The sequence below is a fragment of the Balaenoptera borealis genome, assembly GCF_965194805.1.
Source record: "Balaenoptera borealis genome assembly, chromosome: 1".
Taxonomy (NCBI): Eukaryota; Metazoa; Chordata; class Mammalia; order Artiodactyla; family Balaenopteridae; genus Balaenoptera; species Balaenoptera borealis.
Genome location: NC_138860.1, coordinates 167509032 through 167533584, shown reverse-complemented (window position 1 = coordinate 167533584; position 24553 = coordinate 167509032). Strand labels below are relative to the sequence as shown.

General features: G+C 44.8%; 1 protein-coding gene across 2 annotated transcripts in view; it reads right to left on the bottom strand.

Annotated features, from left to right (window-relative positions):
- Positions 1–24553, bottom strand: part of CSMD2 (CUB and Sushi multiple domains 2) — a 658464-nt gene that overhangs the window by 127499 nt on the left and 506412 nt on the right. For both annotated transcript variants that reach the window (XM_082362533.1, XM_082362534.1), the window contains exons 30-35: positions 19969–20163; positions 18853–18969; positions 15914–16027; positions 2246–2341; positions 824–1027; positions 303–427 (exon numbers count right to left, since the gene is read on the bottom strand). In XM_082362533.1, the coding sequence (XP_082218659.1) occupies positions 303–427; positions 824–1027; positions 2246–2341; positions 15914–16027; positions 18853–18969; positions 19969–20163 (851 nt within the window). The remainder of the gene's footprint in view (positions 1–302; positions 428–823; positions 1028–2245; positions 2342–15913; positions 16028–18852; positions 18970–19968; positions 20164–24553) is intronic.

Genomic DNA, 24553 nt, shown 5'->3' with positions numbered 1-24553 from the left:
TTTGCTCCCTCCCCTCACCTGCAATGCCTCTTCTTCCATCCCCCCCACCCCGCACTCTGAAGAACAGAACCCTTCAAGCCGTTTGAAAAACACCTCCTACGATTCCTCCCCAGCCTTCACACTCCAGCTCCGGGCCCACCTCCTTCTTCTGGCTTCCCTGATGGCGGAGCCAGCGCCCACCCCTCGGCCTTCCTGAGCCGGGAGCTCTTGTGTTTTTCTGTTTGGGGGCCTCCCCCGCACACCTGGCCTGAGGGGCAGGGACAGGCTGCTGTGTCTGCCCCCGGCACCCCCTTGGCCCTTACCTGGATGCCAGCGCCTTCGGGGACCATGATCTTCCACACGCAGTTGAGGCTGTTGAGGTACGGCTCGGGGAAGCCGGGGGACAGGATGGTGCCCCTGCGCTCCGTGAGGTTGCCGCCACAGGGCACTGGGAAGGAGGCCGCTCTGGTCTCTGTGGGTCCCCAGGGGATCCTCCCCGGCAGACCCCTCCCAGGCCCCCCCCCCCACGCCCCGGCCTCGCTGTGACTCCGCCCCCGGCTGGCTCCCCCACCTGGGCCCCGCCCCCGGCCCCGCCCCCTCCCGTGGCTCCTCCCCTTACGTACGACCCTCCTGAGGGACCTGGATCCCGCTCCCCCGCCCCCATGTCCCTCCCCCAGCAGCCCCCCGCCGCTCCTCCTCCCTGTCTTCACGCCGACCCACAGGGCGAGGGCTTGGCTGGAAGGGGTCCCCCCCTGAAGTCACTCTGGCCGGCGGGGCTGCTGTGCGTCTTGCTGGGTGTTGGCCGGCCACCCTCGCCCCCAAGTCCCGGTTGTCCAGGACTCACCCACACACGTTGGTGCGGAGACATTCCACTGGGCCAGGGCCCCGGGAACAGGGAGGCACTCGATTTCTGGGGAGCCCTGCAGGGCGTAGCCGGAGTTGCATTCGAAGCGGACGGCGGCGCCCACCGAGAAGTCACTGCCCAGCCTCCTGCCGTAGCGGGGTTCCGGCACGGAGCTGCACTGCGTGGCGCTGGTCCGGGGCACCGCTGCAGGGGACGAGGGCGCTGAGGGGCAGGCCGCAGCCCTCTAGGGACTGGCCCGGCGATGCGCACACCGGGGGGCTGGAGCTGGGGGGGACCCTGAGAGGCTCTGGGCGCTTTCCCTCAGAGCAAGGGTAGGGGGCTGTCTAGGATGAGGCCCATCTTACTGAAACATAGCTGGACACACGGTGTTGTAGCACAGCTTCTGGAAACCACGGGAGGCACTGTGAGCCCCCTGGGCCCAGACTTTAGGCCCAGGTGTGCTCTCCGCCTCCCCAATGAAGCCCCTTGCCCAGTAGGGTCCCATGTCCCCTAACAGGGAGAATGGCCCTTCCTTCTCCCCTGACCCTGCCTTTGCCCTCTTCACCCCATGTGCCTGAAGACCCTGCCCAGGGCTCTGCTCTCATGACCTGAATCTCCCTTCCTCCTACCTACAGGGGCTAATAGGACCTTTGAACCCAGGCCCCAGGGAGGGTGTCCCAGGGGCAGGATTATCCTTGCACAGGGCAATACATTTCATCCTGGGCAGTGGAATGAACAGGACCATTCTTGGAACCTGAGCCCTAGAAGAGTGGACGTTCTCCTGGACAGAGAGAGGCTGGGGCCTCCAGGTGGAGGCCAGGGTGCTCCAGGACTTGGCCTTTCCGGGCTCGTAAGGAAGGGGACGGACACTGATGACCTGCTTCATGCCAGCTACTCTGTGAACTCTTTTAATGCCATCGCTGAGGTAATATGATCACCCTCATTTTACAGGTGAACAAACTGCGGCTCCAAGAGGAGGAGTAGCTGGTGCCCAGTTAGAAAGTGACAGAGCTGGGATCCAAATCCATGTCCAGCTCACTCCAAAGCCTGTGTTTTCCCCGCACCTTTACTGGGTCTTGCAGACAAAACCAAGCTCCACGGGAGAGGGTCTGGGTAAGAGGCCTGGGCTGGTCTTCCCAATGCCATCAGGACTGTGCCAGACAATGGGCGGTGGGGGTGTGTGTGCAAATTAGCTTCCCTTCTATGATTTCTTCCCTTATCCAGCATGGAGTTTGGTCCAAGAATTGTCTGTTGGGTACATGAATGTATAAAATTCAGCTGAATTTCAGGGAACTGCCCCACAAACCAGTAACTGCCCCAAAACACCCTAAGAATGAGGCTCAGACTAGGGGGTCAAAGGTCCCTGTTCTCTCTGAAGAACTGAGACTGCCTTCACACCTCCCACGTCCACGTCCTGCATACCTTGGTAGACAAAGTGGAAGCCTCTGGCTGGAACTTGGCCTTTGGCACTGAACTTAATGAGGACTTGATTCGAGGTGGCCAAGGGCAGCGATTCTCCTGCAGAGATAAGGGGCAAGGAGGAGAGGAAGACTGTGAGTCCAGCAGTCGGGCCTGGCAGGTAAAATCCTGGCCAGGATGGAGGGGCTGCCCACACCCCACACAGCAGCCCCTTCCACCTCCCAGGTCTTCCTAAAATGAAACCTCACATTTTTACTGCAAGTTACAGTTTAAAGTTTACAGAAAGCTTTCACATCCGTGGTCTTAACGTTGATCCATGTCAATGTGAGGTTGGCATTCAGTACCTGCAGTTTATAGATCAAGAAAGATAAGTTCAGATCAAATGGCCTACTTGGAAAGGAGAAAGCTTCTAAAGATGTGTTGACCCACATGGATGGGGGAGAATGGCCATTACCAAACTGACTGGTGGTTTACTTGGAAAACTGATATCAATCTGATAAAAACAAACAAACAAAAAAGGCACCAAGTTCTGGGAAGGAGGGTGACGTAATCACTGGAGAGAAACTGGCTTTTCCCAGATGCCCTGTGAAATGATTGACAACCAGAGTGATCGTATAATTTATTGCTCATACTAGGACACTTCCGAGAGTCAAAGGGCATGCTATTAATAATTATGCTGGGACAACCAAGTGAAAGCTGGGACTATCCCAGGCAAAGCAGGGTGTACTGTCAACCAACCAATAACACAATAAAGTGGGGAAAGTCCGCACAGGCACAGGAAGCTAAGGAAGCCCAACAGCTTCTACATCAGAAGATAAAGATATATCTTCTGCTTGATGTGGTGCAGACGGACCTGCAGCCGTGAGGTGGACTCCTGCTCACCATTGCCTTCCTGTGGAAGCTGAGGGAGAATGTGGGGTGATGGGCAGTGGCATGGCCACTCTGCATACTGCCCCTCCATAGCCTTAGGGACCCCTGGGAATGTCTGCCGACCCCACCGTCAGAAGGGAAGCAGGTGTTACAGAAAGCCAGGCTACATCTCCACTTCAGGGAGGCTTGGAGTTGGAACGACCCAAGGAGCCATTGGGAGGCACATCCAGGGTCCACCAGTGCTTCCAGAAAGCCAATGTGATGCTACTGGTCATGGGGCTTAGAGAGCCTTTTTCACAGCACACTTAGATGTACACAGATCCCAGGTGGCTGAGCCTAGGAATCACTGCCCAGCTAAATTCTGGCTGCCAAAGCAAAAAGAAACTCACGAAGAAAAGCTTTTCTTGATTTTCACCACCATCTCTAGTTCCTCCTCTCAATAAATGCGAGCAGAACAAACTCAACTTTTCCATTTTCCCATCATCTGGCCGGATATATGTGGAGTAGGACCCCCCGTAATCTCTCACAGGACCCATTTCAACTTCCAGTGCTGGACGTATGCAGCTCTCCCTCTCCAGGAATAAACACACAGTAAAAATCACTGGACATAAGAAAAGATTCCAAAGTTTGAAGGGAGGAGACCTCTCAGAAGTCAAAGCAAGTATCTTTATGTGAACTACAACAAAGAACAGGTAAAAATCTCAGAAGATTTTTAATAGCGGTTGTCACAAGATTAAATTTAGCATTGCCTCTCTGAGATTAGAGGAGGAAGATGTGTCAAAGAACAGATCTGAGATCAATAAAAGCTACAAAGAGATGAGAAACTCTGGCACATGGAGCTGGATTCTGCAGAAATTGAACAGCAAAGTGGAGATTAAATTGGGGAAATTCTTCCAGAATCCACAGAAAAAGGATAAAGAGATTAAACTAATGAGAGAAACGACAAGTGATGTGGAAGACAGGCAGAAAAAAAATCCAATATGCACATATCAAGAATTCTAGAGAGAGAAGACAAGAGAAATTGAACGAGAAAAAATAATTTAAGAAGGAAGACAACTTTCTAAGCTTGAGGTTTTTGAATGAGATTGTTCACAAAGTACCAGATCTAATTAATGAAAAAAGATTTCCACCACAACACATCCGAGTGGGCTTTTCAATTTTAAAAATAAAGAAAAAAATGTGAAAGGTTTTTAAAAGAGAAAAGCATGGGTTGCCTACAAGGACAAAGAATCAGGTTGAATTTCAACTCATCTATAATATTAGCTATTGGAATAAAGTAACCACTGCAGCTTTGAAATGTTTGTGACCCCTAATTTGATTTATAATCAGGTTGTCATTTATATGATACATCAAAGGAAAGGCATTCTCACACATGCAAGGTGACAGAAAGTACTGCAGTGAGGAGCCCTACTTTTAAAAACTGAACAAAAGTAGGGAAATCAAAAACTATCAGGGATAAAGACAACTAGGAAAATATAGTTAAACCCAATTAATTATTGTTAAAGAGGTAACAAAACTAAATGCAAATGGAAAAACTTGTTCTTGGGAAAGAAGTCCATAATTATAAAATAATTACTAATAACATTGATAAAGTCCAAATGTATCAGCAAAGCTTGGAAATTAGAGATGGGTCAGGTATGAATGGAAACGTGAAGAAGCAAAAGCAAAACAAAACAAACAAAACCCCAGAACGAACAAAACAAGGTGACATATAGCAGGCCACATGTTTCACTTATAAGTAAACTTCCTCTTAAAAGAAAAAGACTCTCAAAGAAAATGAGAAAAGATAAACCAGGCAAACACAGATAAAAAATTGTTAGAAACATAGGAAGACAACAAAATATCACAATTGTGCTGGCAGATACTTTCACACAACATTCTCATTGATATATAAATAGAAAAACAAAATGAAGACTGTTGAGTAGTGGTCTTCAAGCTTTTCTTTTTCTCCCCCAGCCCAGCCTCAGGGACAGGGACACAGTTCACTCCCATCAGCACCAAAGGCTCATCATCAGTGTTTCTCTATATGAAGAATAAGAGATGATCTGAGGATATTGGTATTAATGTATATAGGTCCTATACTTCTATCTATCTATCTATCTATCCATCTATCTATCCATCCATCCACCTATCAGTCATCTACCTCTATCCCTATTTCTTTCTGTTTCTATTGGTCATTTACATTTCTACCTATCCCTATACCTATATCCATATTTATATCTACAGGTCCTAAGTGTATACCTATCTCTCTACCTGTACCTATGCTTATACTTTTTTTTAAAAATTTTTATTTATTTATTTATTTATGGTTGTGTTGGGTCTTCGTTTCTGTGCGAGGGCTTTCTCTAGTTGCGGCAAGTGGGGGCCACTCTTCATCGCAGTGCGCGGGCCTCTCATTATCGCGGCCTCTCTTGTTGCGGAGCACAGGCTCTAGACGCGCAGGCTCAGTAATTGTGGCTCACGGGCCTAGTTGGTCCGGGGCATGTGGGATCTTCCCAGACCAGGGCTCGAACCCGTGTCCCCTGCATTGGCAGGCAGATTCTCAACCACTGCGCCACCAGGGAAGCCCCTATACTTCTATATCTATGGATATACTTATATCTATCTATCTATCAAGAGATTTTGAAAAAGCATCTTACCCTCCAAAATCCTGATTTACACCCTTGGATGAGTGTGTGTGTGGGGGGTGTTCCATTTCATTGAGAACCACTGATATAATGGGTTTGAATAATAAAAATGGGTAAGCCTTATCTAATGGCTATTACAAAGCTTATTGAATCCTAACAGTAAATCTAGGAGGTAAAAGTTTTACTTTTTGCACTTTGCACATGAGGAAACTGAAGCTCAGAGTGGCCAAAGATTGTGACTGCAAGAGCCTATCATGCAAGTTGGAGAGCTGAGATTAGAGACCAGGCAGTGTGGCCACAGGGCCTGAGCTTGCCCCTTCTCTCTACGTGGACTCTCTACGCAACAGAGAACACACATTCTTGTCAGATAATTAAGGAATTAAAAAAAATGTCCTTGGCTACTGAGAGGACCTCATTGAATCCCCAAAGTAGAAATGGTACAGGCCGCATTCTCTACCTGGCAATAAAAATAGAAATTAACACAAATGTTTAAATGTAATGGGAACAAAATCCAGGTTCTTGGGGAAAAAGAAGAGACATCCTTAAACGACTCTTGGGCACAAAGAGTAAATCATGATCATGGATTATTTAGAAAGTAATGATGATGAAAATAGTACATATCAAAATTTATGGCATGAAGCCAAAACTATGCTTAGAGGTGAATATATATATACTGTAAATATGCTTCTTTATTACACAGAGAAAATAAACAAAACTCTCAATTCAAAAAGTTACAACAAGAAGAATAAAATAATCTGAAGAAAAAAAGGGGAGACGTTATGAAACAAAAGCAGGGTTCAATTAATTAGAAAACAATAAAGTCTACAGAAGAATTGATAAGTTGAAGCAATATGAAACAGAACGAAGCCAACAAAACGAAACAAACTAAACAATATAAAACCTCTGGTTCAGCTGAGAAAAAAGGGCAACTATGAATATACCATTCAGTCTGTGGAGCTTGTTATTATTTTCTAATTAATTAACCTCTGCTTTTGTTTCATGACATCGCTCCTCCTATTTTTCTTCAGATTATTTTGTTTTTCTTGTGTATAACCACTAATACAAAAGAGACTAAACATCATCATAGGATATTATGTAAGCGATGGTGTTACATTTAAAATAATCACAAAATAGATTTTTTTACTAACATATAAAATATTAACATTGATGTTAAGTTAATACACCTGACTAGACCAATAACCATGGAAGAAAATAAAAGAAAAACTACTGAAAAGAGATAAAATAATGAGATAGATTTATTTTCAGATGATACCGTTTCTTGCCTAGAGGACCCAGGAGAATCATTTGGCAGTGTTAGCATTATTATGGAGGGCTCAATGACTTTACAAGATGAATATACCCCAAATATCAGTCTTCTAATATACTAGCAAAGACCACTTAGAAAATATAATGGTGGGGCAGGCAGGTGATGCCAGGGGCAGACTCATTTACAGTAGCAGCAACAAAAATTCCACAAAATATCTAGAAATAAAATTAACAGAAAATGGATACTGCCTAAATGAAAATTATAGCACCTTTCTAAAGGTTTTTTTTGTTTGTTTCTTTCAAAAGATAATAGAGAGACATACCATATTCCTAATGGGAAATAGAGTTACTATCATAAACATGTGAGTTCTCCCCCAATTAATCTATAAGTTTAATGGAATTCCAATGAAAATTCCAGTGCAATTTTTTTAACTTGATATAATATTTCTAAAAGTTATTTGGAAGCAAAATTAAGCAAGAATAATCAATAAAAAATTCAAAATCAAGAATGACAATGGGGACTTACAGTACCATATGTTTAAAATTATTACAGTGTTAAACATTATTATAATGTTACACTAACTACAGCTTTTTGATACTGATACAAGAATAAACAGACACTTAGAGGAAATATATAAGAAGTCTAGAAACATACCTTTAACTTTATAAAAATTTAATATATGTGGATCTGGCATTTTGAAAATTCCATTAGAACAACTGATTAACTAAATTAGCAAGATGTTGGTTAGGTGTTCCCTAGTTCAAATAATAAATCAAAATAAATTCCAAAGGTATTAAAAGAAAAAATGAAACTAAAAAAGAAGTAAAGGAAAACCCAGAGGAATATTTATTTAGTCAGCAGAAAAGTAGAGGAGAAAACTATAACAGAAAACATTGATAGATTTAATATCATGGGAAATTTAGATTTTCTGACATTAAAACATACCCTGAAGAAAATTAAATGGCAAATGACGAACTATAGGGGAAGGTTTTCATAGCATATACTATAGATAAGAGGTTTTTATGGCAGGTAATATATATAGCTTCTAATAATATGGAGCTCTACTAAATACATACAAAAATAAATGCTAATAGAAAATCAACACTAATTTACAAGTAAATTCACAAATAAAAAATTCATGGGCCAATAATTACATTATACAAGGTTAACCTAAGTAGTAATAAAAAAAGGCAAATTAAAAAATGAGATACCATTTTCACTTTTCAAACTGACGATGCTTTTGTTTTCTTAATTACCTAGTTTTTGTGAGAATAAAACATGCCCTCTTTTTTTAAAAAAAAAAAATCTTTATTGGAGTATAATTGCTTTACAATATTGTGTTAGTTTCTGCTGTACAACAAAGTGAATCAGCTATATGTATACATATACCCCCATATCCCCTCCCTCTTGAGCCTCCCTCCCACCCTCCCTATCCCACCCCTCTAGGTGTTCACAAAGCATCGAGCTGATCTCCCTGTGCTATACAGCAGCTTCCCACTACACATCCATTTTACATTTGGTGGTGTATATATGTCCATGCCACTCTCTTACTTCGACCCAGCTTCCCCTTCGCCCACTGTGTCCTCAAGTCTGTTCTCTGTGTCTGTGTCTTTATTCCTGCCCTGCCACTAGGTTCATCAGTACCGTTTTTTTAGATTCCATATATGTGCGTTAGCATAAGGTACTTGTTTTTCTCTTTCTGACTTACTTCACTTTGTATGACAGACTCTAGGTCCATCCACCTCATTACAAGTAACTCAGTTTCATTCCTTTTTATGGCTGAGTAATATTCCATTGTATATATGTCCCACATCTTCTTTATCCATTCATCTGTCGATGGACATTTAGGTTGCTTCCAGGTCCTGGCTATTGTAAATAGTGCTGCAATGAACATTGTGGTACATGTATCTTTTTGAAATATGGTTTTCTCAGGGTACATGCCCAGCAGTGGGATTGCTGGGTCATATGGTAGTTTTGTTTCTTTTTTAATTAATTAATTAATTAATTAATTAATTAATTAATTAATGGCTGTGTTGGGTCTTCGCTTCTGTGCGAGGGCGTTCTCCAGTTGCAGCAAGTGGGGGTCACTCTTCATCGTGGTGCACGGGCCTCTCACTATCGCGGCCTCTCTTGTTGCAGAGCACAGGCTGCAGACGCGCAGGCTCAGTAATTGTGGCTCACGGGCTTAGTTGCTCCGCGGCATGTGGGATTTTCCCAGACCAGGGCTCGAACCCGTGACCCCTGCATTGGCAGGCAGATTCTCAACCACTGCACCACCAGGGAAGCCCCATATGGTAGTTTTTTTTTTAGTTTTTTAAGGAACCTCCATACTGTTCTCCATAGTGGCTGTATCAATTTACATTCCCACCAACAGTGCAAGAAGTTTCCCTTTTCTCCACACCCTCTCCAGCATTTATTGTTTGTAGATTTTTTGATGATGGCCATTCTGACCGGTGTGAGGTGATACCTCATTGTGGTTTTGATTTGCATTTCTCTAATGATTAGTGATGTTGAGCATCTTTTCATGTGTTTGCTGGCAATCTGTATGTCTACTTTGGAGAAATGTCTGTTTAGGTCTTCTGCCCATTTTTGGATTGGGTTGTTTGTTCTTTTGTTATTGAGCTGCAAAAACATGCCCACTTATTTGTTGGTGAACAAAGTGGCAAGAACTTTCTGGAGCAATTTTTGACAATCTTTATAAAAAGCCTTGGAGATCATGCTTCCTCTGGCAAGAGCGGTCGCGGCAGCAGTCCTTTAGCCCTGATTCAGCAGTTTTCTAAGCTGCTCCAGACGCTCAGGGCTTACCAGTCCATCACAGCTGGACCCGCGCTGAGTCCCCTGACACAACTTGAGCTGCCATATGTGAACTGCCCTATGGAGCGGTCCACATGGCAAAGAACTGAAGGGGGCCTCTCATCCACAGTCCTTGAGGACCGGACGCCTTCAGTCCAATAGCTGTCAAAGAACTGAATCCTGCCTGCAACTATATAGGAGCTTGCAAGCAGATCCTCCCCCAGTGGAGCCTTCAGCAACAGTCAGCTCTACCCACCACCAGAGCCTCCCATCAAGCCTCTTAGATAGCCTCAACCACCAGAGGGCAGACAGCAGAAGCAAGAAAAACTATAATCCTGCAGCCTGTGGAACAAAAACCACATTCACAGAAAGACAGACAAGATGAAAAGGCAGAGGGCTATATACCAGATGAAGGAACAAGATAAAACCCCAGAAAAACAACTAAATGAAGTGGAGATAGGCAACCTTCCAGAAAAAGAATTCAGGATAATGATAGTGAAGATGATCCAGGACCTTGGAATAAGAATGGAGGCAAAGATCGAGAAGATGCAAGAAATGTTTAACAAAGACCTAGAAGAATTAAAGAACAAACAAACAGAGATGAACAATACAATAACTGAAATGAAAACTACACTAGAAGGAATCAATAGCAGAATAACTGAGGCAGAAGAACAGATAAGTGACCTTGAAGACAGAATGGTGGAATTCACTGCTGCGGAACAGACTAAAGAAAAAAGAATGAAAAGAAATGAAGACAGCTTAAGAGACCTCTGGGACAACATTAAACGCAACAACATTCACATTACAGGGGTCCCAGAAGGAGAAGAGAGAGAGAAAGGACCCGAGAAAATATCTGAAGAGATTATAGTCGAAAACTTCCCTAACATGGGAAAGGAAACAGCCACCCAAGTCCAGGAAGTGCAGCGAGTCCCATACAGGATAAACCCAAGGAGAAACACACCGAGACACATAGTAATCAAATTGGCAAAAATTAAAGACAAAGAAAAATTATTGAAAGCAGCAAGGGAAAAATGACAAATAATATACAAGGGAACTCCCATAAGGTTAACAGCTGATTTCTCAGCAGAAACTCTACAAGCCAGAAGGGAGTGGCATGATATACTTAAAGTGATGAAAGGGAAGAACCTACAACCAAGATTACTCTACCCGGCAAGGATCTCATTCAGATTTGATGGAGAAATCAAAAGCTTTACACACAAGCAAAAGCTAAGAGAAGTCAGCACCACCAAACCAGCTCTACAACAAATGCTAAAGGAACTTCTCTAAGTGGGAAACAGAAAAGAAGAAAAGGACCTACAAAAACAAACCCAAAACAATTAAGAAAATAGTCATAGGAACATACATATCGATAATTACCTTAAACCTGAATGGATTAAATGCTCCAACCAAAAGACACAGGCTTGCTGAATGGATACAAAAACAAGACCCATATATATGCTGTCTACAAGAGACCCACTTCAGACCTAGGGACACATACAGACTGAAAGTGAGGGGATGGAAAAAGATATTCCATGCAAATGGAAATCAAAAGAAAGCTGGAGTAGCTATACTCATATCAGATAAAATAAACTTTAAAATAAAGAATGTTACAAGAGACAAGGAAGGACACTACATAATGATCAAGGGATCAATCCAAGAAGAAGATATAACAATTATAAATATATATGCACCCAACATAGGAGCACCTCAATACATAAGGCAACTGCTAACAGCTATAAAAGAGGAAATCGGCAGTAACACAATAATAGTGGGGGACTTTAACACCTCACTTACATCAATGGACAGATCATCCAAAATGAAAATAAATAAGGAAACAGAAGCTTTAAATGACACAATAGACCAGATAGATTTAATTGACATTTATAGGACATTCCATCCAAAAACAGCAGATTACACTTTCTTCTCAAGTGCGCAGAGAACGTTCTCCAGGATAGATCACATCTTGGGTCACAAATCAAGCCTCAGTAAATTTAAGAAAATTGAAATCATATCAAGCATCTTTTCTGACCACAACGCTATGAGATTAGAAATGAATTACAGGGAAAAAACCGTAAAAAAGACAAACACATGGAGGCTAAACAATACGTTACTAAATAACCAAGAGATCACTGAAGAAATCAAAGAGGAAATCAAAAAATACCTAGAGACAAATGACAATGAAGACACGACGATCCAAAACCTATGGGATGCAGCAAAAGCAGTTCTAAGAGGGAAGTTTATAGCTATACAAGCCTACCTAAAGAAACAAGAAAAATCTCAAGTAAACAATCTAACCTTACACCTAAAGGAACTAGAGAAAGAAGAACAAACAAAACCCAAAGTTAGCAGAAGGAAAGAAATCATAAAGATCAGAGCGGAAATAAATGAAATAGAAACAAAGAAAACAATAGCAAAGATCAATAAAACTAAAAGCTGGTTCTTTGAGAAGATAAACAAAATTGATAAGCCATTAGCCAGACTCATCAAGAAAAAGATGGAGAGGACTCAAATCAATAAAATTAGAAATGAAAAAGGAGAAGTTACAACAGACACCACAGAAATACAAAGCATCCTAAGAGACTACTACAAGCAACTCTATGCCAATAAAATGGACAACCTGGAAGAAATGGACAAATTCTTAGAAAGGTATAACCTTCCAAGACTGAACCAGGAAGAAACAGAAAATATGAACAGACCAATCACAAGTAATGAAATTGAAACTGTGATTAAAAATCTTCCAACAAACTAAAGTCCAGGACCAGATGGCTTCACAGGTGAATTCTATCAAACATTTAGAGAAGAGCTAACACCCATCCTTCTCAAACTCTTCCAAAAAATTGCAGAGGAAGGAAGACTTCCAAACTCATTCTATGAGGCCACCATCACCCTGATACCAAAACCAGACAAAGATACTACAAAAAAAGAAAATTACAGACCAATATCACTGATGAATATAGATGCAAAAATCCTCAACAAAATACTAGCAAACAGAATCCAACAACACATTAAATGGATCATACATCACGATCAAGTGGGATTTATCCCAGGGATGCAAGGATTCTTCAATATACGCAAATCAATCAATGTGATACACCATATGAACAAATTGAAGAATAAAAACCATATGATCATCTCAGTAGATGCAGAAAAAGCTTTTGACAAAATTCAACACCAATTCATGATAAAAACTCTCCAGAAAGTGGGCATAGAGGGAACCTACCTCAACATAATAAAGGCCATATACGACAAACCCACAGCAAACATCATTCTCAACAGTGAAAAACTGGAAGCATTTCCTCTAAGATCAGGAATGAGACAAGGATGTCCACTCTCACCACTATTATTCAACATAGTTTTGGAAGTCCTAGCCATGGCAATCAGAGAAGAAAAAGAAATAAAAGGAATACAAATTGGAAAAGAAGAAGTAAAACTGTCACTGTTTGCAGATGACATGACACTATACATAGAGAATCCTAAAAATGCCACAGAAAACTACTAGAGCTAATCAATGAATTTGGTAAAGTTGCAGGATACAAAATTAATGCACAGAAATCTCTTGCATTCCTATACACTAATGATGAAAAATCTGAAAGAGAAATTATGGAAACACTCCCATTTACCATTGCAACAAAAAGAATAAAATACCTGGGAATAAACCTACCTAGGGAAACAAAAGACCTGTATGCAGAAAACTATAAGACACTGATGAAAGAAATTAAAGATGATACCAACAGATGGAGAGATATACCATGTTCTTGGATTGAAAGAATCAATATTGTGAAAATGACTATACTACCCAAAGCAATGTACAGATTCAATGCAATCCCTATCAAATTACCAATGGCATTTTTTACGGAACTAGAACAAATCATCTTAAAATTTGTATGGAGACACAAAAGACCCCGAATTGCCAAAGCAGTCTTGAGGGAAAAAAACGGAGCTGGAGGAATCAGACTCCCTGACTTCAGACTATACTACAAAGCTACAGTAATGAAGACAATATGGTACTGGCACAAAAACAGAAACATAGATCAGTGGAACAAGATAGAAAGCCCAGAGATAAACCCACGCACCTATGGTCAACTAATCTATGACAAAGGAGGCAAAGATATACAATGGAGAAAAGACAGTCTCTTCAATAAGTGGTGCTGGGAAAACTGGACAGCTACATGTAAAAGAATGAAATTAGAACACTCCCTAACACCATACACAAAAATAAATTCAAAATGGATTCGAGACCTAAATGTAAGACTGGACACTATAAAACTCTTAGAGGAAAACATAGGAAGAACACTCTTTGACATCAATCACAGCAAGATCTTTTTTGATCCACCTCCTAGAGTAATGGAAATAAAAACAAAAATAAACAAATGGGACCTAATGAAACTTCAAAGCTTTTGTACAGCAAAGGAAACCATAAACAAGACGAAAAGACAACCTTCAAAATGGGAGAAAATATTTGCAAATGAATCAACGGACAAAGGATTAATCTCCAAAATATATAAACAGCTCATGCAGCTCAATATTAAAAAAACAAACAACCCAATCCAAAAATGGGCAGAAGACCTAAATAGACATTTCTCCAAAGAAGACATACAGATGGCCAAGAAGCACATGAAAAGATGCTCAACATCACTAATTATTAGAGAAATGCAAATCAAAACTACAATGAGGTATCACCTCACACCAGTTAGAATGGGCATCATCAGAAAATCTACAAACAACAAATGCTGGAGAGGGTGTGGAGAAAAGGGAACCCTCTTGCACTGTTGGTGGGAATGTAAATTGATACAGCCACTATGGAGAACAGTATGGAGGTTCCTTAAAAAACTAAAAATAGATTTACCATATGACCCAGCAATCCCACTACTGGGCATATACCCAGAGAAAACGATAATTCAAAAAGACACATGCACCCCAATGTTCATTGCAGCACTATTTACAATAGCCAGGACATGGAAGCAACCTAAATGCCCATCAACAGACGAATGGATAAAGAAGATGTGGTACATATATACAATGGAATATTACTCAGCTATAAAAAGGAACGAAACTGAGTCATTTGTTGAGATGTGGATGGATCTGGAGACTGTCATACAGAGTGAAGTAAGTCAGAAAGAGAACAACAAATATCGTATATTAACACATGTATGTGGAACCTAGAAAAATGGTACAGATGAGCCGGTTTGCAGGGCAGAAGTTGAGACACAGATGTAGAGAACAGACATATGGACACCAAGGGGGGAAAACTGTGGTGGGGTGGGGATGGTGGTGTGCTGAATTGGGCGATTGGGATTGACATGTATACACTGATGTGTATAAAATTGATGACTAATAAGAACCTGCAGTATAAACAAACAAACAAAAAAGCCTTAAAGATCACACATTTCCTTTAACTTAGCAATTCTGCTTCCAGATATTCTAAGGTAATAGAGATGTATACAAAGATATATGTATACTATATTGAATTACTATTCATGAGAGTGAAAAATAAGAAAACAATCTAAATGTTCAATAATAGAGAATTCATTACATAAATTTTAAATAACTCTATGATAGACTTTTATGCAGCATTTTAAAATCCGATTACAGAGGAAAATAAAAAGAGAAATGCTCACAATGAACATTTTAATAAAAATATGTATATTGTGTGTTCAATAAAAAATGTAAAAGATTAAGTCTAAGTAGATATAAAGACTGGAAGGAAATACACTCCACCTTTTCAGTGGTTCTTTTGGGGTGGTTTTTATTTTAATTCTTTATACAATTAATTTTTCTTGCCGCTAAGTTTTCTACAATGAAAGTGCAACATGTTTATCATTAGAAAAACAGGTTGGGTCTCAATATCAACCGACAGGGGTATGCTGTACCACTTGGGGGGGTGTAGACACAGCTTGGGGTGAGGGTAGCCTCTGAAGCTTCCTTCTATGTGGTGTTATCAGGAGCTGACAGCACCAGCATACGACAAAGGTGTGGTCGTACCTTCCTTTGTACCACCTTCACAAAGGTGTGGTTCCACCTGTGGCCACGCCCTGCTCACAGGGCCTCCTCCTTCCTCCTTCCCCTCGACGCCCCTGCCCACCACCCTCACCGTGCTGGCCCAGCCCTGGGTACCTGTGTGGGAGCCCGAGAGGGAGCTGAGGAGCCGGGAGTGCTGGTCGTGGCCGTCATGCACCTCCACCACGTCATTGAGGGCCGTGTAGAAGAAGGCAAACTGTCCGAACACCACTGTGGAGGAGACACGGTGCAGAGAGCTCAGGGGAAAGACAAGGCGGCCGTGCTGGGGGGAAGCCCTGGAGAGCTGGAGGAGCAGGGCGACCTCAGAGGAGGCTGTCGGTTCATGGGGCTAGCTGCTTGCTGAGCCCTTCCACTGGCTGATTAGACACCGGGCACAGGGATGCGGGGACCTGGGAAGGGTCGGGCCGGCATTCTCCACACAGGTCAAGATGACACTGTGGACTGCACGAGCAGACAGGCTAACCCTAGTCCTTTCTCAAGTTGCAGTGGCAGCAGCTACTCTAGGAAAAGGAAGAGCTTTCGGTAACTTCCCCCGTGTTCCATGTTGATCTCAGGACCCTGTATTTTCCTTCACTTTTTCTTCAAAGATCCAGCCAGTGAGGGCATCCCCTGGATACAAGATCCCACACATGTAAGAGGAATGAGGGTGCTGAGTAGCAGCCTTCTCCCGAGGAAGGAGCAACTGTCCGTGGAAGAGGCAAACATCTCTACCTCGTTTCCCTCTGGCAAATCCAAGGAAAGAGGCAAAATGACATGTATTGAGCACCTACTCTGTGCTGGGTACCATGTTTGCCATGCACGTCATCTTCTTCAACCCTGACTCTTCCAGATACCTGATTTTATAGACAAAGAAACTGAAGCTCAGAGGTTGAGTTCCCCAAGGCCACTCAACTAGCTCATGGGAGGGGGCTGAAAACTGGTGGACCATGACCTTGAGGAGCCCCCTTTCAGACAAGACCTGAGGGCCCTGCCATTTGATGGCCATCACAGGGTCTTTCCTCAGCTGTCCCATCTCTGCCAGTCACTGCTGGAGGGGCTGGGGTTACTGACCCTGCGGGGCCATGGGGGGCACAGCTCCATTTCAGACCCTGGTACGTTCTGCCTGCACTGGTCTCCCATTTGGCTGGGTGCATCTGAGAGCAAGTACCAGGGTAAGCCCTTCTCTATTTTGGCTTAAGCCTTGAGCATGTAGGAAGTCAGATGTGCATGCATGTGCGTGTGTGTGTGTGTGTGTGTTGAGGCTGGGAGGGACTTAGGCCATGGAGTTGACTGCCTGAGGAAAGAAAGCATTTGCAACGATGAGTATAGTAGTGAGTGGAGTGAGAGATTTTTAGCTCTCAGCTCACAGGCAGAGGAGAAGGAGGGAGAGCCTGTTTTGGTGCCCTGAAAATGGGCACTGAGTGAGGGGTGGTGGCAGGGATATTTCCACACTCTCCCCTACAGAGGTGAACACATGGGTAAGGTTCCTGATTTCACACAGTGTGCATTCTAGTGGGAAGAGAGAGTCAAAAGTGAAAAAATAAAAACACTTAAGCAAATAGATAAACAAGATAATTTCAGATAGTGTTAAATTTTAGAGGGAGTGGGAGAAAAGTGATAAGACAAGGCAGTCCACTTCAGATAGGGGATCAAAGAAAGATCTATGAGGAGAGGGTGTTAAGGCTGAGACACAGGCTGGGGCAAGTATTTCCGACCTGAGGCAAAAATCTGCACCTAAATCCCTGGGCTTAGCATCAGTAAAAAAGAGAAGATGCTTGGGACAGATCACAACCCCTCCTAGAATCAGTTCTCCACATACAGGTTCAAGCTCAGTGAAACTGCCCAGCCTTGGGGCTGGTTGCCTGCAAAGGCGTGAGCTCTTTATTACTGGAGGAATTAAGTACAATGTGCAGCCCAGCTATCAAGGATTCGGCTCTGGGTGGCAGGTGGGATTAGACAACCTTTCAGTACTTTTCTAACTGTGATCCTACAGGTCAAAAGCTCCTGCCACATGAATGTGCTGGGGAGCGTGTGCCCACGCACACGAGTGTGCAGGTGCTGGTGTGGGAGTGGTGCCCAATGGCAAGAGCTGTGGGTAAAGATGAGGCTGGGAATTTACAGAGGGCAGAAATCACGTCTCTCTCATCTCTGCAGCTCTGGTTCCCAGCAGAGTGCGAGGTCGCTAGGAGGTGCTTAATAAATGTTTGGTGAATGGTCAGGCCTTGCCCCATGCTCAGTCCATCCAACCTCTTGGGAAAAAGCAGCCAGTTCTCTGCACGCTGCCCCATCTCAGATGGTCAGGATATATAGATGACCTTTACCCCACTAACGCCAACTCTGTTTAGAAATAGTTGTTCCTCTTCCTACAAAGAGGAGATCCAGGGAGAAAGCAGCCCGGCCAGTCACTGATTGCCCGGGTACAGTCAGCCTGTGCCCCTCAGGAACTTCCTGAATCTTCCAGAGCCAGGACTCTTAACCGTCCCACTGCTAACCAGGTGACAAGGCTGGCTTCTTTTTGCCGGGGTCTCTTGGAATCTGGAGGTTTCTCTGCCTTTCCAGGGCACTCACCTGCTCCTCTCTTTTTTTCTTGCTCATCCTACCAATTGCTGCTGGACCAGGCTCCCGCTCACAGACGGAATAGTGGAATGATGGGGCGCCCAGCTCCCTCACCTGTACGTTCAAGTCCAGCTCAGTCCCACTCCTTCCCTTCTTCCTGCCCCTCCGCCACCCTCCCCCTGGGTTCCCAATCGGCCTGGGTCTGCAGCACCTCTATTCAGACCCGGGCTGGGCTAGGGAGCCCCCGGTGCACCCTGCCTTCCCTCTGTCCTGGCTGGTTCCTCCCTAACCACCCCACCCTTGGTTCCAGCAGGTCTCACTGGTCCCTTCCTCCCTTGTGTATCAGGAGCGTACTCTACAGCCCACTGCAGAGCAATGGCATGCAGCTGTCCTCTGAGGGAGACTGCTTGGCCCATTTGCACAATAGGAGTGGATACAATTTGGAGTGGAATTGCAAGGCGCTGGAAAACATAAACAAATATACAAAAAAAAATCCATACCGTAGTCCTTGGGCACGGTGACAAAATACAGGCAGATCTGTCCACTGGTGTAGTTCTGGGGGTAGTTAGGGGACAAGACCACTCCATCTGAACCCACATACTGTCCCCCACAGGGGGCTGAAAAAGAAATCAGGTAGAGGGCCAGGTGACCTCACGGGCCTCTCATCAGCTGTCCACCCTCTGTCTGCTCACTCTCAGCCTGACCTTCTGGCCCTGGTGGGGCTGCTCTGAGGTCTGAAGCCACTAATGTGGAGGAGGGGAATTCTGGGGACATGCCCTGCCCTGCCCCGCCCTGCCCAAGGACATCCATCCCTGGCCTGGCATGTGGCCTGAACCGCCCCCCACCACGATGCTATCAAGGGCCCTCCTGGGTGCCGGCCAGTCCTTGCCCTCTAACTAGTGACACTGGCATTGGTCCCTGGAGGCCCAGCCTTGGGGAGCACTTTAGGAAGCTCTTCTGCCTACAGGTGGGACCCGGAGATGGTCTGCCACCCCACGGCTGATGTCTGCACCTGGGCACTTAGTGTCTGCACGACTAAGGAGCAGAGGTTTCCCCAGAACAGCCCGCTGGGAGCAGTCACGCGACCCAGCCATGGTCTCAGTTCCAGGAGGGGTGGACCTCAGAGCCAGCCTCTCCCACCTGGGCTAAGGGGCTTCCTTACTTTTCAACTTAGGTGGCCGCCATGCTCCTGAAGTTCCGGCACTCCATCCGATCCCTTTTGTCAAGACCCCATGGCTAACCGAGCTGCCCTTGGAGTTAGCCCACCCTGCTGGTCTTAGTTTTGCACATCTGAACTCTCAGTGATTTCCCCTAGGACCGGGAACAATCTCAGGGTCACTTTTAGATTCCCCTCTCCCTGGTGTGGGCTGCTGGCATGTCTCGGGCCACCGCTGAGGACATCTGTTGGAGTGGGGGTGAGGGCACTATGTGATCTGAGAGAGATGACACACAGACGGGGACTGGTACACCTGGGGATTTCCCAGCCCTTCTCATTCACGGCGAACCCAAGGAGCCCTGCTGTGAGGCCCGTGCCCTGCCTGCCCCTTCCCCTAGCCTCCAGCCCCTTCTGCCTCTGATGCCCTAATTCCCTCCACCCCAGCCCTGGGCTCCGCCACCTGTGCACACTGGCTGGGGATGATTCCACACAGGCTTCCCGTCAGGCCCCAGGATGCAGCTCAGCGTGGAGGAGCCGTCCACCTCATAGCCCCCGTGGCAGTAGTAGGTGATGGAGGAGCCCAGCTTCAGGTCAGACCCCACTCGCGTGCCGTTCTTGACGGAACCAGGATCGAAACATGACTCCCGTGGGTTTTCTGGAAAAAAAACAACAACACATATATACACACACAGACACATATACACAGAGAGCTCATAAGTGGCCTAATTCCAGGGCACAGCACCTATGGGGAGACCCTGACTCTGATTAGCCACAGAGCGCATGGGGATTTGGAGCTGATGGGTGTATTCTCTTTAGGTCCGGAAACTTCTCTAAATTTGGTTACAGACTAGGGCTGGAGAATGAAATAATGCCATTTGCAGCAACATGGGTGGACTTAGAGATTTTCATACTAAGTGAAGTAAGTCAGACAGAAAAAGACAAATATCGTATGATATCACTTACATGTGGGATCTTAAAAATGATACAAACAAGCTTATTTACAAAACAGAAACAGACTCACAGACTTTGAAAACAAACTTATGGTTACCAAACGGAAAAGGTTCGGTGGGGGGGATATATTAGGAGTTTGGGATTAACAGATACACACTATTACATGTAAAATAGATCATCTACAAGGACCTACTGTATAGCACAGGGAACTCTACTCAATACTCTGTAATAATCTATATGGGAAAAGAATCTGAAAAAGAATGGATATATGTATATGTATAATTGAATCACTTTGCTGTACACCTGAAACTAACACAACATTGTAGATCAACTCTACTCCAATACAAAATAAAAATTAAATTAAAAATTAAAAAAAGAAAGAAACTAGGGCTGGAAGTCATTTTGGAGAGTGAAATCTCCCTTCTTCTCCCCACATTCTTGCCCTGACCCACAAAGGAGGGAGTTGCGGCTACAGCTCTGAGACCGTCTCTCACCCCTGATTCGCTCCTCCCGCCGGGGAGGCACGCGCTGCTCTGGCTGGTGGGAGCTGACAGTCCTAGGATCGTGTCTCAGTCGTGACCGGGTCACTGTGGTGAAGGTCAGGGCTTAGGCACATCCCACCTTTTTTTTTAAAAAATTAATTAATTTATTTACTTATGGCTGTGTTGGGTCTTCGTTTCTGTGCGAGGGCTTTCTCTAGTTGTGGCAAGCGGGGGCCACTCTTCATCGCGGTGCACGGGCCTCTCACTATCGCGGCCTCTCTCGTTGCGGAGCACAGGCTCCAGACGCGCAGGCTCAGTAGTTGTGGCTCACGGGCCTAGTTGCTCCGCGGCATGTGGGATCTTCCCAGACCAGGGCTCGAACCCGTGTCCCCTGCATTGGCAGGCAGATTCTCAACCACTGCGCCACCAGGGAAGCCCCGGTCCACCTTTGCTCAGCTTTGACCCTGCACACTCAACATGGCAGCCTCCTGGTTTTCTGTCTGTGTGGAAGGCAGGGCCGCTTTTGGAGATGCTTTCTCTTCTCTTTCTTTTGCTGACGGCTGTGTTGCTGGCTGGGTAGGTAGGTGGCGCTGATACCAGCTTTGCAGGCTGTTATATCCATACCTTGCAGGCACTTCTGAGTGGATGGGTACCGATATTTAGATTTAGGAAGAAAGTAGGAAACCCCATTTTAGCCTCCGGGATGCGTCCAGATCTCCAGTGCAGTTTTCCAGGGCTTTGCATTGGGGTACTGAGTGTTTGCCAGCTTATTAAAACAGCAGTATTTTTCCGTTTGACTACTGATGCTTGTATGTCTTCCCAATCAGGCATACCACGGCTGCACCTATGCTGCATCCACTCTGTCCCTGGGCACTGGACAACAGTGAACTTGATGCTGCCTGAGCCACTGAGAGTATCAGCTGCGGCTGCAAGTCGCTGGAGAAGGACACTCACTGCACAGCCTCCCTCCCCAGCAGCTGGAAATCCCGAACAGCTCTTGGGAGCCAACGTTCACTTCCATCCACTGCTGCCTTTCCTCATATTCCTTGTTCCCGAACCACTGATGGTCAAGAGGCCTGTCGTCAGGGCTGGGCAGTGTCAGGAGAATGCAACAGAGTATCAGGGTACCATCGAAACCCTGGAGGCTACACTGCGGAAGGGTCTAGAGATGGGGATTCACAAAGAGGTGCCGACAGCCCTTGCAGAAGGAACCAGAAATTCAAAGAGCAGATTTAAGGAGGAAAGACCCAGAACAGAAGGGATCAGAGTTCAGAGATGAATAGGTCAGGAGGAATTTTGCTGAGGTCTGTCCTTGTCACCTGGGTACCTTTAAGCTGCGTGTATAGGAGGCAGTCATAGCCTTGAGGGTGTTGCTCAGCTGCCGATCGGCCCGTTGACTGATGGGATGGGACTCTGAGTCTGTGATTCAGTCAAGTCTAGACACCTGCATCTGTGCCCTGATGGTGGGATGGCCCTGCTCGTTGTCTTTGCCTAGAGCTTATTTAGGATGGAGCAGTCCTGGATACGTTACTAAATTTAAACTCAAGTGGGACCCAGAACATGGCTCCTCACCTAACAGAGGACCCCTCAGTGGTTTCCTCATGTGCCCTGTGATGTATCACCTTGTCCCACACGTCAAATCTGTCCTCCCCCAAAGCTTAGTGGCTCTGGCCAGAATGCAACTGACCATTGGGTGGCCCATTTGTGAATTCCAGAGATACAGGGAACTGTCACCAGGTCTTCTATTTCATCTGTCTTTTTTATAAATTCAGAGTGGGTCAAATCTTATTTGAAGTTCAGAAAAATTAAGTAACTTGGAACCAAGTTCACATAGCTCATAAGAGGCAGAACAAGCTGAGGAACTCAATATCCATCCCCCCACTTCATCCTTATAATGGAACCCAGGTTTTATCCAGTGTATCATGGCACCAGCTAAGATATATACCTTCCAGCCTTCCAGGCAGCTAGATCTGGCCAAAGAGAAGTAAACACAGTCAGGTCAGGTCATTGCTTTCCGTCTCACTTAGAGTAAAAGCCAAAATCCTTACAAGTCTACAGGGCCCTGTACCTTCTGCCCCAGTCCTCTCCTCTATGACCTTGATTCCTAGTGTCCCTTTGCTAACTTTGCTCCAATCACATTGACCTCTGTGTACAGAACATTTCCCCATCCACACGGCTCCCCCGTTACCTCTTTTAGGACTTAGCTCAATGACACTTCCCTGATCAGCTCTTTAAAACTGTGATGTTCCTCTCCCCAACACTCCCCATCACCCTTCTCTGTTTTATTTCTCGGCACTGAGGTCAATATTATCTCATGCACCATATAGTTACCTTGTTTTCTCTATCTCCCTCCACTAGAATGTAGGTTCCACGAAGGCAGTTTTCCAGTATTGTTCATTGCTGTGGTCCGGTGCCTGGCATATGGTTGGCACTCAATAAATATTTCTTAAATGGATACGTGTGGGACTTCTAGAAAGGCTGCTTAAGGGAAGGTGACTCAGGTGAGAGAATGCTCAATGACCCTTCCTTCTTTCCTCCCTTCCTCCTTCCCACAGTTTGGAACTCAGACATGATGGCTGGACGTCCAGTCACCACCTTGGATGCTGAGATAACCCTGGGGATGGGAACCACGCAGCAGGGTAGAGCAGAAAAACAAGAGGAGCCTAGGTGGAACCACCTCAACAGCCCTGGATGACAATATCCAGATTTCTTTTACAGGAAGAAGAATAGACTTCCACCTCATATAAACAACTGTGCTTTTGGGTACCTGGCACACTAGTGTACCCAGCTGGGTATGACTGTCCCGAACTTTACACTGTGTCAGAAAGTCCTTTCCTCCCTTCTCTGTGTGGCAAACTCCTACACTTTTCAGCGCCACCCTCTCCTGAGCAAGTGTCCTGAACGTTGCCTTCTCTCTGGCAGAATTCCATTTCTCTTTTTTTTATTATCTTGGTAGGTTGTCTAAGGGTATTTCTTTCTAGTAGGTTCTGAACTCCTAGAGGACAGAAATCAATCATCTATTCTTCTCATAACCCTGGCAACTAGCACAGAACTTGGCACTAGGGCTCTATCTGGCACATAATAGGGGCTTAATAAATGGATGCTGAGTTGATTGGCTGAACAACTCTGGGCTTAGAAAATCAACAGCCACCTCAGTGATCCAACTACAGCTTCTATTCTACCCTTGCTCACATGTCAGAGCAAGAAGAGTTCATCATTCCAAGCATTATCACATTAATAATAACGACAAGGCTAATGATAACGATGATAGCCCCTTACACAGGACTATCACTTCGTAATTTTCAAAGCAATTTCCAATCTGTTCTCTTATTTGTGTCTCACAATAGCCTTTGAAGCAGGCAGGGCCAGGTACACTTCTGTTCCGGTTATAGATGAGGAATGTGGTGATCAGAGAGGCTAAATGAGTTTTCCAAGCCATTCAACTATTAAGAGGTAGAATTAAAACCAAAATCAGGTCTTCAGGCTGCCAAACCAGAGCTCAGCTGTGAATGATAAAACGAAATGACTAAAACAGTATGATGATAATAATAAATAAACCCCAAGCCCTCCAAAATGGGAAAATAAAAAGAACCAGATTCTTTTTGTCCTAAT